This window comes from Podarcis liolepis, assembly GCF_965112155.1.
Source record: "Podarcis liolepis genome assembly, chromosome: 10".
NCBI classification, from domain to species: Eukaryota; Metazoa; Chordata; class Lepidosauria; order Squamata; family Lacertidae; genus Podarcis; species Podarcis liolepis.
The window spans coordinates 3,261,366-3,276,703 of record NC_139562.1 but is presented as its reverse complement, the minus strand read 5'-3'; the positions used below and the strand labels follow the sequence as shown (position 1 = coordinate 3,276,703).

The following is a 15,338-nucleotide window of genomic DNA, read 5'->3' as shown; positions in this document are numbered from 1 at the left end:
TAAGACCTATTGCAGTCGTTAAGAGTCAACAACAGGCTCATCTCAGCTATCTGCCAATCACCCATTCCCACCACCCTTCTGAGTAATACCCCTCCCCACCTTCTCACTATATAGAAGGATCTGGCAACTTCTGTTTCAGTGTATCTGAAGAAGTGTGCATGCACACGAAAGCTCATACCAAGAACTAACTTAGTTGGTCTTTAAGGTGCTACTGGAAGGAATTTTTTTATTTTGACTATGGCAGACCAACACGGCTACCTATCTGTAACTCATACATCATAAAGACACCAGTCTCTGCTGTGCCTCATTCCAACAGAAAAAACAAACCCTGGGGGAAAGCGCCTGAAAACCTTGGAATGTCGCACTGCTAAGAGATTGGGGTGGCGTGCAACACTGGCGTCAGAAGTGGAATTCAAGTTTCCCAGAGAAGGACCTATGATCGAAGTGTTCCTGAGCCGGGTATATATCAGCCCTTAGCTATAACCTGCCTACCACACAGAATATGAGCTATCTCATATTCTCGTACCTCTATCTGTTATTACTTGTACGTTGAAATATTTATAGGCCACACTTTTGTATAGGAAGGCGGCATATAACACACAAAATGAGAATAAGATAAATAAAAAGCAATTTAAAACATTTGTGGGCATTTACACCTCACCCACCATCCTATGCTCACCAAATTCACCTTTTAAAAATCAGTGACAAAACTGCTCTAGCAAGTGCAGGGAGGTATTGATGTTATGGGAGCTAGCCAATCAGCACCTGCTACATTCTTTTCACCATTCCGAAAGGTGTTTCCAAAGTATGCTCCTGGGGGGCGGGGGGAAGGAAGAACCGCTTGCACAGTTATGGGGGTGTCCTTGAGCTGCTTCTGCTACTCTTAAAATGTCACCGCTACTTTGGTGGCCACCACAAGCTAGTTCATTGGCTTTGGAAAACCGGTGCAGCTGAGCCCAGCAGCCTTGGCCTACCTTGTTCATATCGAAGGTGTGGAACATCTGCTCAATGTATTGGTTGGCCTCTGGGTCCAGGCCTCGGAGTCCAAAGAAATGCTTGAATTCATGCTCCGTCAGCTGCCCAGAGGGACACTCCGTCATGAACTTCTTGTACCAGTGGTGAATCTCCAACGTCTGCAGGTCATCCAGTGTCCTGCTGCCATTGCTTCCCATTCTGTGTGGAGGTGGACCTCGGGGAGACCCTCAGCAGCAGCAGCAGCTGCCCTCTCCCACTGGTGGTTGCTACACGACCAGCTCCTGGCTCCCTTCTGTTTTCACAATAGACATCCAAATCATGTTAAGCAGCACTGGGAGAGATCTTCCCAAGCCAATTATAGCCTTCTAATCTGATCTCAGACCCATTTAGAAGCCTTTAAAGCTTCAACGATATGCACGGAACGGAAAGAAAAGAAGAGGGAAGAATAATCCAAGAAACTGCTGCTATTACGGGAGCTAAAGGTGAGGGGGTTAAGCAGATATTTGCACCAAAAGATGATCAGAGGCTGATCTCTTCTTCATTTCTTTTTACACGCCATTGCAATTCTCGGGATATTTTTTGGGGAGACATATGTTGGATGAAACGACTAACCTCCAGGGTCCTCCAATTATGATGAACATGCCAGCAAGATCATTGATGTCTTATAGTAACACGGAGTCTTCACATGGGAGCAAAGCATTTTGAGATCTATGCCCCAGACTCTGCGTGCATTCTGACAATTTCTGGAAGTTTTTGCTAGAAGAGACCCCCTAATAATAATTTTAAAAATGGTTTTGATAAAACAAAAGTTGCCGCAGGCCTGTGGCTCGCCCACCCACCCTGTCCTTAAAAGGTATTGCAGGAAATGTTATCTGAAACATATTATTATTATTATTATTATTATTATTATTATTATTGTTATTATTTGTGGGTGGGGTGGACTGGCTGGATCCATGGGAGGAACCCAGCTGGGAAGCCCCCAAGGGAAGTATGCTCCAATCCCAGGAAGGGGTGGTGGGACAACGATGAGGGACCAGACGGAGAGCACTGGGGGGAGAAGGAAGTGTTGGAATGTGAAGAGGCTACAAGGCTTAGTGAGCAGGGAGAGTCGGTGGCAGAGAGTAGTCCAGAATAATAGGCAGAAGCGGAAGCAGGAGAGGAGAGGGGCCAAGAGGCAGACAGGAATCGCAAGACCAAATTACTCTCGAAAATGTATAAATTCTTATTAGAATGGAATACAATAGATGAATTGATAAAAGAGGCTAGGGCAAAATGGGCAATAGACTTCGGGCATAATGCAGAATATGATGCATGGATCAAACTCTGGAATGAAAATTTAAAATTTACTGCATGCTCTACTTTAAAAGAGAATGTAATGGAAATGGTCTATCGCTGGTATCTTACTCCTACCAAACTAGCAAAAATGTATAGGACGAGTGGTAAAATCTGTTGGGAATGTAAAGAAAAGGACGGTGATTTTTACCACATGTGGTGGACATGTGATAAAATGAAAGAGTTTTGGGAATTGATCTATAATGAATTAAAAAAGATGTTTAAATATACTTTCCCCAAAAAGCCTGAAGAACTACTGCTAGGTTTGATAGGAGAGGATATTAAGAAGACAAACCAAAGACTATATATGTATGCTACAACAGCAGCCAGAGTTCTGATAGCCCGAAAGTGGAAAACACAGGAGATACCGACTGTAAAGGAGTGGCAGACAAAGTTGGTCAAGTACGCGGAACTAGTAAAACTGACACATAGGATTCGCAGTCAGGAGGAAACAAAGTACCAAAAAGAATGGAGTAAATTTATGGTCTATATAAGTGAGAACTGTAGAAATTTGAAGACGTTAGCAGGACTGAAATAAATCTCATGTCATGGTTTAGTCTTTTACTAATGAAACTGTGAATTAAGGATTGGAATAAGAAAACCTGGGGAAAGGAAGGAGGGAAGTCAACGGCTCTATGGAGCATAAAGTAAGATAGATGTAAAAAGACTTGATATATTTGTTTGTTGGTGTTGGTGTATTTAAAATGAAAACTTAATAAAAAGCATATTTTTTTTTTTAAAAAAGAGGCAGTCAGGAATCAGTCTGGTGAAGAGACACAATTGTCTCCTGCTGCTGCTGTGACAAGCTCCCCTCCGGCTTTGTCTTCCAGAACCAGGGGAGGCATGAAGAGGGCGGAGGAGAGGTGGGCTCTCAGGAAGGCGCAGCCTCCGATTGCTTGGGGGAAATTGCCCTGGAGAGGAAGAGACTTGTGGGTAGACAGGGATCTTCAGCCTCAGCAACTGAAGACAGAGGGGGGAGAGGGGGCAGCTGGGGAAAAACCCAAACACATGTCAATTCCTATTTGTTAATTTCACTCTCCACCACCAATAAAGAAACCTTTGCTAAAAAAAAAACAAACCCCTTCCCCATCAATAAGCCTGCCAAAAATGCTGTGTAATTAATTTTTTTAATATAATTTTTATTAGTTTTTTTTAGCATATCATTTTCAACAGTAATTAAACATACTTTTACATCTTATTCAAATTTTTGACTTCCATCAATCCTGTCTGAAAATTTTCCAATCTAATCTCTCAGTATGCATTTCTTATCTTCCCTAGTACATTTCAAACTCATAACCAATATCTCTATCTTTTTCTGCTTTGTAACACTTCGTATATTTCTCCTTACAAAACTTCTTGTAGTCCTACTAGCGTAATTTGTTGGTTACAGTTGCTCTTCAAATAATTCATATACTTCTTCCAATCTCTGGTTCCACAGGTTTCGAATCCTTCCTGTCCTTTTGTCCAATTCTGCAGAGTCCATTAATTTCGTCTGCCGCTCTTCTTTTGTCAGAATTTCTTCTTGTTTCCATTTCTGGGCTAACAATACTCTTGCCGCAGTGTAAAATGCTGTGTAATTTATTAGTTTATTGCTGTTAATTATTAACTGCCCTGGGACCCTGAGGGATGAAAGGTGATTTAAAGGGGAAGGTAATAAAAACAAAAGAATAATAATAAATCAACAGCAACAACAATTTTGATATGACGATAAGAAAATATTATTATTATTATTATTATTGGTTAATTAATGGAATTTGAGTATAAATTTCACTTCAGAAAAGGGCTCCTCCTCTCAATTTCCTTTTAATTCTACCTCATTAATATTAAGCGCATAATAGTTAAACTGCAGGCCCTGACATATTAACATAAATTACCATATGCAAAACCATTTCCCCGCCCCTCGGAGGGGGCGTGGCTTCCTCGCGGGAAGTTTCCGGAGTAAAGCGGCGCCTGGAAAGACAGCCTCCGTCGCCCGCCCGCCCTGATTGGCCTCCAACTTCAGACCCGCCTCCGCAGCGCGGCTGCTGATTGGTTCCCTGCGCCGGTGGAAGGGGGAGACCTCGCTTCCTGATTGGCTCCTTGCGTTTTGTTTTCGTGCGGCTCGCTTTGTGGGAAAGAGAGGGAGGAGGAGAGAGAATCCCGCCCTGCGGATTGGCGGACGCGCAACTGGCGCGACGCGGCTGCGCCGGCCGCGGCGTCACCCCGGCAACGGCCCAAGCCCTGCGCTGCGGTTGGAAGGGCGCTCCGTCCGTCTAGGAGCTGCACGGGTTCTGATTGGACGAGAGGCGGGAGCTTGAAGGGAGCAACCCGGAAGCGCCGAGGGGGCAGAGACCAGGGCACTTCCGGTGCTGATGTGGCCGGAACCCGGAGAGGACGCGGGCTGAGGAGAAGAGCGGTGAGTCTGCTGCCGGGCCCGGCCAGGCAAGGATGCCCCTCTCCGCCCGCCCTGAGGGAGCTCGGCGAGCCCTTAGGCTGCTCCTCCGGTGGGGGGGGAGGGAGGGAGGCGCGCAGGCAGAAGTTCCACCGGTGTAGCCTGCTGTGCACCGTTGAACTTCGGCCTGCTGTGCGGCTGCTAAAACTTCAGGGGGCAGCAGCAGCAGCTGCTCCTCTGTTGGAGGGAGGAAGGCAGAAGTCCAATAGGGGCAGCCTCAGGTCGTCCCAGGGATGGCTCAACCGGTAGAGCTCAATCTCGGTGCCTGGCTCAAAAAACCGGGGTCGGACTAGATGACCCTAGTGGTCCCTTCCAGCGCTACAGTTCTGTGGACCTGCGGCATCCTCAGGCCAGCGTGGCTGCACCTCTTGAACCTCGGCCTGCTGAAGCCGGGAATGGAGGGGAAGCGGTGGGAAGCCACTCTCCGTGACCCCCCACCCGGGAGCTGCCTTCTCAAAAGTGCCCATGCTACTGTCCAGCCTGGCATGTCCCTTGCAGCAGATCCTTTCCTCTCTCCAGGCCAGGTTGCCATGAGCTCTGCATCCCTCTGCTCCTGTGTCTTTAACGGCGGCTTGGTCACCCTTCTCTCTGCTCCGCTTGCAGGTGTCTGCCCATCAAGCACAGGAAAGGCCTTACTGTTTGGGAGCTCCATTTGGGTCTCTGTTGCCTTGCACCCACCCTGCAGCCTCCTCTTCTCAGTCTCTGCCCCTTGCCCATAAGCCGGAAACTGTTGCTACCCTCCACTTGTCTTGCAGCAAGATTTACGTATAATAATAATAATTTATTATTTATACCCCTCCCATCTGGCTGGGTTGCCCCAGCCACTCTGGGTGGCTTCCCACAAAATATTAAAATACAGTAGTCCATCAAACATTAAAAGCTTCCCTAAACAGGGCTGCCTTCAGGTGTCTTTTAAAAGTCTGGTAGTTGTTGTTCTAAGCAAGCTCTAGCTTAGGGTTCCGCTCTCTTGGGGGCCCTCCAAAAAAAAAACCTAAAGAAAAAAAAAACCCTGGATGTACATTTCCAAAATATAAGATGAAAAACAAATAAAATAAAACTTACATACAGCAACAGTAATTTGTGTTGGGTAGGCTGCTATGATGTAAGTCATGGGCCCCGCCTGCTAGCCTGCTCCCCAAAATATCCCTGGTTTGCTCCTTTCTATATATAGGGTGCCTACATTCTGCATGGACTGGGTGCATGGAGACATGTGCAAATGGCTTGAGATACCTATTAGGCCCATCAATTACCATATATTCAACACAAAAAACAGTGACAATTTGTTGTTGACAAAGGACAGCTGGACATATAAAGGGCCTCATTACCTTCAGTAGCTGAGGGCCTCATCAAACCGAAATCTGGCCCTGCCGCCACTCCTGCAGGTGCTCTTTAAAGGCAGCCGCCTCTTCTCAGTGGACTTACCATAAGCTGAAATTGTTGGTACCTCCGCTTGTCTTGCTGATTCTAGTGCACCAGTTTGACAGCTCTCATGTGTCTTGGGGTTGCTTTCACACTGCACAGCATTAGCTTGGCTTGCAAGTAATGCACAAATGAGCAAATGTGCCGGTTCCTTGAGAAGGTTGCAGCATCCCTCCCTCACCTGGGGCTAAGCCAGGAGTGAAACTAGCCATGAGCTGTAACTGGGGTTTACCACCCATGGTTCGTCTTAAGTCAAACCACAAAGCTGGGTTCACACATCATGCAGACCCAAACCACGGCTTCGCCTCTGATAGCGTTGCAGCAGCAGTACCACGACCATCACTCCAGGAACCCGCACGTTTGCTTGCCTGCTCAAAGCCATGGCTTGGGTGAGCGTTACATGCAAACTGGGCAGCTACGTTTGAAACCAGGAAGTGGCTAAAATGTTCCTTAAGTTTGTAATCTTCCATTCTGTGCCCAGTGCAAACAGAGAGTGGGCTGTGGCCTCGGTTACTTTGACAAGCTGGAATTAAGCAAGGAGTGTTAACAAATTATAAACAAATAAATAAACAAATTATTTACTTATAAAAATATAGAGCGCTATTTCATTAAGAAAAAACTAAAAGCAGTTCACAACAAAAATAGATAAAACATGCAGTAAAATGTACTAAAGGGTTAAAAACAGGCATCAGTTAACCAGTGTGGAAAGATGTATTCTTACTTATGCCCTTTTAAAAAGGTGGGTTTTTTGGGGGGGAGGCTGGGTGTAATTGGGTTGTTGTTTTTTTGATTATGTATATTGTGGTTTTATATTTTGATTTTATTCTGTGAACTGCCCTGAGACCTCCGAGTATAGGGCAGCATATAAATTCAGTAAATAATAATAATACTTGCCTGCTGAATCTCTGTTGACAGAGTATTCCGCAATACTGGGCGGGTGACACTAAAAGGCATGATTTCTCATTATCAAGTGATCTTTTCTTGATAACAAGGCATAAACATTCTGGAAGAGCAGAAGCAAGTGCCTCAGGCTTATTACCTTAATTAACCTTCTGCAGAGGAGTTGCCCCAAGGAATCTGTTTGGGTTTCCACTCACCTGGCCTGATGATTCACCCTCGCTTCTTACTTGACTGAAGGGCTGCTTTGCATAAGGCTCTGTGTTGGAAAACCACAGGTGTGCTGCCATGTGAGACAAAGATGTATCTGATTCACTACCTCTAAGTGTAGCTTTCCTAGAGTGAAGTGCCGTAAAATGCAACATTTCCCAAGCATGCATTTGTTGTAATTCATACAACAGCCCAGTAATAATAATAATAATAATAATAATAATAATAATAATAATAATTTATTATTTATACCCTGCCCATCTGGCTGGGTTTCCCAGTAAGATCAGTCAGCATTATTATCCCCTTAATACAGGTAGTTGGGCAGTTATGTTGGGCATAAAAGAAATCCCACTGCTTTCTTTTTCTGTGGAAAATTTGCCAGTTCATAAGTTCATTAGTAACAATCAATGAATGCTAATTTCAAATAAACGTTAGACAAGTTCAGCAGTTTCAAGGTTTTGTAGTAAAACTTATGTGCTAAGTTAGACCGCTCTCTAGGGCTTCAGAACATTTTCTGGTGCAAATTTTACCCTTTGCAAATTACCGCATTTTGCATAGGCAAGTCTATCCCCGCTTCCCGAAAACCCACATCAGGTTAGGCTAAAGCTGAGAGGTCCTGGGTTGCCCAAGGCTTCACTTGGTGAGTCTTGGCAGACTTGGACCAGGGATCCGCTGATTCACAGCACAGTTTCTTGGCCACACTCATGCCAGTGAAGTCAAACAGAATTAACAGCTTCTGAGAAAGTGCTTGTTGCTCTCATGCTCAGCAGCCCCACCCAAAGCGCCCAAGGGAGTTGAGCAGGAAACTCTTATCGTCAACGTCCGGGTAGCCTTTGCTGACGTTCTGGCTGGTGTTTCAGGAGCAGGCAGTGTCCCCTCTGCTTCCACAACAAGTCAGTTGTGCGTATGTGACCTGGGCGAGAACACCATTTGTTGGAAAGTCAGGAAACTGTTTTTATAAATAAAGGGTGAAGCAGCAGGAACAGGGAATCCCCTCCCTGCCACCGTTTAAAGGTACCTCCAAGCAGTGGTGTTGGCGGGTAGCTGGGGCCTTCCAATGCCGTTGGATTGCTGCTTCCATGACCCCTGACCTTTCACAGTGGGTCTGATGGGAGTTAGATTCAGACAACGAAGGTTGTAAAGCCTGTCAGGATATTTGGTTTTGATTCTGCAGCACTTGAAATGTCCATGTTTTGGCTGCTGTAGGGAAGCGGTGTGGGTGTTGAGAATGCAGGTGGTGAGATGTGGGAATCTGTTCGCTCAAGGCCACTGCCTCTGCCCATCCTCCCTCTGCCTTGAGCAGTTTGGAGGTGCTGTGGGGGTGCTCTGCCTTTCAGGGTTTCTTGGTTCTGGTGCAGCAAGTTCAGACTTGAAAGCCCGTCCTTGGAACATCCCAAGCGTAGTGTGCATTCCTCACTCACACATTCCTTTTTAAAAAATAATTTGTGGCCCATGGTTGACCAGAAAGGATAAATAAAAGGATTCGATTCCTTTTCAGCTTCTGCAAGCTTCCTAGCCTAGTTGCTTGGTGGTACAGTGGTGCCCCGCAAGACGAACGCCTCGCAAGACGGAAAACACGCTAGACGAAAGGGTTTTCCGTTTTGGAGGCGCTTCGCAAAACGAATTTCCCTATGGGCTTCCTTCGCAAGACGAAAGCCCATAGGGAAATCTCTGGGACAGCAGGGAGGCGCAGCGCATCTTCCCCACTGTCCTCGGACCTCCTCCGAAGGCTGGCGGTGGGAGGAGGGCTCTCCGCCCCACCGCCAGGCTTCGGAAGGCTGCTCCAAAGGCTGGCGGCGGGAGGAGGGCTCTCCGCCCCACCGCCAGCCTTCGGAGCAGCCTTCCGAAGGCTGGTGGTGGGGCAGAGAGCCCTCCTCCCGCCGCCAGCCTTCGGAGCAGCCTTCCGAAGGCTGGCGGTGGGGCGGAGAGCTGTCTGCCCCACCGCCAGCCTTCGGAAGGCTGCTCCGAAGGCTGGCGGTGGGGCGGAGAGAGCTTCTCCCCGCGCCAGCCTTCAGATGGCTGTCCTGAAGACTTGCGGTGGGAAGAGGGTTTTCCTTCCCACCGCCAACATTCAGAATGCTGTTCTGAATGTTGGCGGTGGGGAGGAAAAACCCTCCTCCCACCGCAAGCCCTGGGAACAGAGGAGAAGCGCTGCGCCCCTTCCCCTCTGTTCCCGTACCTGTCCTGAAGGCTTGCGGTGGGGAGAAAAGCCCTTCTCCGCACCGCCAGCCTGGCAAGCGGTTTCCATAGGAACGCATTAATTGATTTTCAATGCATTCCTATGGGAAACCGTGCTTCGCAAGACGAAAAACTCGCAAGAAGAAAAAACTTGCGGAATGAATTAATTTTGTCTTGCGAGGCACCACTGTAATTCTCTAGGTTGCCAGGCAAGGGCCCGTTTAGAAACCTGGGTGAAGAGGGGATCTAAGGAAATGTCCTTTACCCCATCTTCAGCTGTGAGGCACATTCCTGATTTCTGTAACCCGGTGAAGTGAATTTCCGGCTTCTGACCAGGGCAAACACTTGGCCTGAGGTGGGCGGGTGTGTGTGTCATTCTGTTTCCACGGGGATGTTTCATCCTGGACAGCAGCAGATGGGGCAGTCCCTTATTCCATGCATGCTTGAGATGTCTGGTTGCTTGATTTTTGTGCGTGGCCTTGGGCAATGAGCAAGTTCTTCCTTGCCTCTTTTGGCTTTTGCTACGACAGCATGGCGGAAGCACGTTCCCTGCGCAGCGACTAAACCTAGCCCCAAACCTTTCCCGTTTGTGTTTGTGCTGACATCCACTTTCTCCTCCTCCTTCTCTGTCCTGCAAGAGCTGGAGGCTCAAGATGCTGAGCCGCTTGTCGGGACTGGCCAACACTGTCCTGCAGGAGCTGTCAGGGGAAGGAGAGGCTGCGGAGGCTGCAGATCTGCCTGATGTAAGTAGCTTTTTCCCAGCCGAGGCCTGCTGCCCATGGGTGTGGGGAAGGAAGGGTCTGCAGCATGCATGTGCTTCTCCCAAGGTGCCAGCTGGGCTAGGAGGTCCTGGCTGCACACAGGCAGCTGAAAACAAGGAGGGCATTTGTGCTCAAGCCTGTGCCTTAAATTGTCTTGGAAACAGGCAGAAGACAGCATAAATACTGTTGATGAGATGCCTGCATTGTGGGGGATTGGAGCAGATGACCCTTAAAGTCCCTTTCCATGCTACAGTTCGGTGATTCTATGATGACCTGCGCCATACACACGAGTTCTTTGAGGATATGAGCTGCCACCTTCTGCACTGGCTCCTGGCTCCTCCATAGAGACCGTGGGGCATTCATTAGTAGATAAGCCTCAGCTCCAAAGCCACCAGTCCGGAGGATCCCCACCCTCAGCTGTGTTTTCAGTCTTGCAGTCCAAGCAGAATCACACCATTTAGAGCTGCTTCACACATGCACGTTCACTGCCTGCTTTCACACCCATTGTGTCCTTTAGTGACCGATGGTCCACAGCTGAACACAGTGGTACCTCTGGATACGAATGGGATCCGTTCCGGAGCCCCGTTCGCATCCTGAAGTAAACGTAACACGCGTCTGTGCATGTGTGGGCCGTGTTTTGCCACTTCTGCGCATGCACGTGACATCATTTTGAATGCGCATGCACAAGCAGCAAAATTCAGATGTAACGCGCTCCGTTACTTCTGGGTTGCCGCGGAGTGCAACCCACAAATACTTAACCTGAAGCTACTTCAACCCGAGGTATGAGTGAATGTGAATGGCGTCCTCTCAGAAGTGTGCCAATTGCGGCAGCCCGCAAGTTCTGTCTGTGGTGCTTGATTTGGGATGGCTCATTCATAGATGCAAAGCCAATCACCTGGCGACCGCTGCATGAAGTGGACATCTTTGTGTGAAGCAGCCCTTGATTTCTCTAAGCTATTTCTGATTACAGTGGTGCCTCGCAGGACGAAATTAATCCGTTCCGCGAGTCTCTCCGTCTTGCGGTTTTTTCGCCTTGCGAAGCACGGCTATTAGCGGCTTAACGGCTATTAGCGGCTTAGCGGCTTAGCAGCTATTAACGGCTTAGCGGCTATTAGCGGCTTAGCGGCTTTAAGAAAAAGGAAACAAACTCGCAAGAACTCGCAAGACGTTTCGTCTTGCGAAGCAAGCCCATAGGGAAATTCGTCTTGCGGAACGACTCAAAAAATGGAAAACTCTTTCGTCTTGCGCGTTTTTCGTCTTGCGAGGCATTTGTCTTGCAAGGTACCACTGTACTGCTCTCCAGGACTCTCAGGGCAAATCCACACCATACATTTAAAACACGTCCAATGCACATTTAAGCCCATGACTATCTCCCCTCCCCACCTCCCAAAAATCCCAAGAACTGTAGTTTGTTAAGGGTGCTGGGCATCACAGCTTGGTGAGGGGGAACTATAATTCCCAGAGTTGTTTGGGGAAGTCATGTGAGATGCCTATGGCAACATGAGAACAGGCCTTATCAGTGGTGGCTCCCCGTTTGTGGAACGCTCTCCCCAGGAAGGCTCGCCTAGCATCTTCATTACATATCTTGAGGCGCCAGGTGAAAACATTTCTCTTCAACCAGGCCTTTGGCTGATTAAAGAGTGGATGGCTTTTTTTAAAAAAAATGTGTTTGGGGTGGGGTTTCTTGTTATAATGTTATGTGCTTGGTGCTTTTATTCTGTAAACTGCCTTGTGATCTTTGGAGGGAGGGCAGTATGTACATTTTATAAATAAAAATATTAATATGGTGTGGCTCTTCCGCCGCCAGATGTTTAGCCCTAGGGATGAAGCTAGATGTTGGGTCCTTTGGCCATGGCGTTGTTACACAGAGTTCTTCTTGTTACCCCGCAGGGCCCGGTCCTGGAGCCCAGCCAGCAGAATGGGGAGGAGACGTCAGAGGACGTTCTGGAACGGCTGGGCCACATGGAGAGGCTGGTGGCGCAGCTGAAGGACCTGGTGCGTGAGAAGGATGCTCAGCTACGGCAGAAGGATGCCCTGCTACAGGTACCGTTCCTCTGTGGGAGGCGTCGCTGCTCAACTCTTCCCTAACTGGGAACCTTTCGTCTGCTGCGACACTTAAAATTGCAAAACTGAGATGGGGGTCAGGAGGCCATTGCACCCAGCCTCTTACCCCACTGCAGGGCCTTGGCTCACATCAGCCTTTGAACATGCTGTCATTCCTGTATGTAAAAATTCCCTCCTCTAGGAAGAAAAGCAGGCTGCGGAAGCCAAGCTGCGGAAGCTGAAACTGCAGGCCAAAGCTAAGCTGGCATCTCAGAGCAAGCGGCTTGAGCAACTTTCAGAACAGGGAGCAGCCTCTCCCGCAACGGACCCTCTTTCTTCCACAAAGGTGAGACCAGCCAGCCTCCTGGTCCAGAATGCTTACTCTGCTTTCCATACGGCACACCTTTTTATTTTTGGACCTCACCTGCCCTCCGTGCTCTCAGAAGCCGTTCTTTGCCCTGGGAAGTAGCTCAGCCACACAGCCGGTTGCTGAAACACTTTTGTCCCTGTTCACTACTTGTGTCTCTTGTCTGCTAAGCCGCGGCGGACACTAGTGAGCTGCGTGGACCTGAGCTCCTTCCACATCACCAGAAAGTCCTTGCCCCTCTGGCTTCTGATGTGCTTCCCCAGGATCCTCTCAGCTAGCTCCTCTCCTCCTTATCTCTCTCGCCCTGACCTAGCCACTGTGATCCATGCGACGGTCACCTCCAAACTGGATTATTGTAACTCGCTCTACGTGGGGCTGCCCTTGAGACTGACCCAGAAACTCCAGCGGGTGCAGAATGCCGCGGCGAGACTCCTTATGGGGTCTTCGCTGCGAGATCACATTCACCCGGTGCTATATCAGCTACACTGGCTCCCGGTGGAGTACAGGATCAGGTTCAAGGTGCTGGTTTTAACCTTTAAAGCCCTATACGGCCTAGGACCCTCGTACCTACGGGACCGCCTATCCTGGTATGTCCCACAGAGAAACTTACGGTCTTCAAATAAAAACATCTTGAAGGTCCCAGGCCACAGAGAGGTTAGGCTGGCCTCAACCAGAGCCAGGGCTTTTTCGGCTGTGGCTCCGATCTGGTGGAATACTCTGTCACAAGAGACTAGGGCCCTGCGGGACTTGGCATCTTTCCGCAGGGCCTGCAAGACAGAGCTGTTCCACCAGGCCTTTGGCCAGGGCACAGCCTGACTCCCTCCCTCGGCAATCTTTGCGAAGCTCTGGCCCAATGGTTGCCAGTGGTTTATTTGAATTAATTTTATAATGAATGATTTTAGAGTGTTGTGTTGTACTGTTGTACTGTTTTATTGTTGTTAGCCGCCCTGAGCCCGGCTTTGGCCGGGGAGGGCGGGATATAAATAAAAATTATTATTATTATTATTATTATTATTATTATTATCATCATCATCAGTGAGGACTGGCAGTGTGCCTCTTTTCACATCTAGAAAGCTTTAGCTACAAGATTTAATTATGACGAGCCAAGGGAAAAGCCATGTTAGTGTTATTTTTTTAAAAAAATCATTTTTATTAATTTTCCAATAAAAAGCATCCAGTTAACATATCCAATCATAATCCAATTAAAACAAAAAACTAAAATAAAAAAGGCCAAGTTATAATCCAAATTGTATTTGTTGATTTTTTGGGGCTTCCCATAGTCTGGACCTCTGAAGCATATCTCCAAATCTCAGTCCTGTCTCTCCTCGTTGTTTCCATGTTTTCCACATCCCGATTTTCATGCTTTAAAGTTCTCCGTCCCTGGCTCTACGATTCTCAATCACGTCAGAAATCACATATCCTTTCAAAGCCATGTTTGTGTTCTAATGAAGCTAATGCGTTAAAAAATACTCAGAAGTGTTTGGCCGGTGGGTTAACCGAACCTCTTCTTTCCCAGTCAGAAGTATGCTGTTCACAGATCACTCCCTTTCAGTAACTCGCTGCCTCCTTTTCAGAGTGACCAAGGGACGCGGGATGAGCGGGAAGAGGAGACCGAGCTTCTGCAAAGGCGGTGTCGGGAGCTGCAGGAAGAGCTGGAGGCAAAAACAAGAAGCTTGGAGGAAGCACAGGGCCAGGTAGGGAGGAAACAACAACAATTATTTATACCCTGCCCATCTGGCTGGGTTTCCCCAGCCACTCTGGGTGGCTCCCAACAGAATATTAAAAACCACGATAAGACATCAAACATCAGGAGGAGGTTGTGAAGGCTTTTTGTAATACAGTGGTACCTCAGGTTAAGAACTTAATTAGTTCCTGAGGTCCATTCTTAACCTGAAACTCTTCTTAACCTGAGGTACCACCTTAGCTAATGGGGCCTCCCACTGCTGCTGCGCGATTTCTGTTCTCATCCTGAAGCAAAATTCTTAAGCAAAGGTACTATTTCTGGGTTAGCAGAGTCTGTAACCTGAAGCATCTGTAACCCGAGGTACCACTGTATCTTAGTCACTTCTTTTGGCATTCTGGGACTCGTCTGAGCAAGGGCAGAATTTGGAATTGTGGCATAGAGGTTAAGGAGTTGGGCTAGGACCTAAGAGACCAGGGTTCAAATCCCATGAAGTTCTCCATGTCGCTTTGGGAGTCACTCACTTCCTCTCAGCCTAACCTACCTCACAGGGTTGTTGTGGGGGTTAAATGAGGAGGGAGAGAACCACGTACGCCACCTTAAGCTCCTTGCAGAAAAAGATGAGATGTAAATGCAATAAATAAATAAATGGAACTCTCTGTACGTCGAGTTGGGTCGTGGCCACCTCCTGCCACTGGCTTCTCAGCAGTTTATTCTGAGAGTCATTCAAAGGTAATGCCTCAGTGCATTGAACAGCACAGACAAAAGGAGATACTTCTTCAAACGGCACATAGTAAAACTATGGAACTCCCATCTGCAGGAAGCGATGGTGGTCATCAACTTGGATGACTGTCGGAGGGGATTCGGGGGTTTGAATCCCCGCAACAGGGTGAGCTCCCGTTGCTCGGTCCCTTCTCCTGCCAACGTAGCAGTTTGAAAGCATGTCAAAGTGCAAGTAGATAAACAGGTACTGCTCTGGCGGGAAGGTAAACGGCGTTTCCGTGCACTGCTCTGGTTCGCCAGAAGCGGCTTAGTCCTGCTGGC

The 15,338-nt window shown here is 48.1% G+C and overlaps 1 protein-coding gene across 2 annotated transcripts in view; it reads left to right on the top strand.

Annotated features, from left to right (window-relative positions):
* Nucleotides 1-4,588: 4,588 nt before the first annotated feature.
* The window catches only part of GOLGB1 (golgin B1), a 43,038-nt gene continuing 32,288 nt past the window's right edge, over nucleotides 4,589-15,338 (top strand). For both annotated transcript variants that reach the window (XM_083460821.1, XM_083460820.1), the window contains exons 1-5: nucleotides 4,589-4,702; nucleotides 10,081-10,185; nucleotides 12,094-12,246; nucleotides 12,449-12,592; nucleotides 14,188-14,307. In XM_083460821.1, coding sequence (XP_083316947.1) covers nucleotides 10,096-10,185; nucleotides 12,094-12,246; nucleotides 12,449-12,592; nucleotides 14,188-14,307 — 507 coding nt within the window. In that variant the 5' untranslated portion in view covers nucleotides 4,589-4,702; nucleotides 10,081-10,095. The remainder of the gene's footprint in view (nucleotides 4,703-10,080; nucleotides 10,186-12,093; nucleotides 12,247-12,448; nucleotides 12,593-14,187; nucleotides 14,308-15,338) is intronic.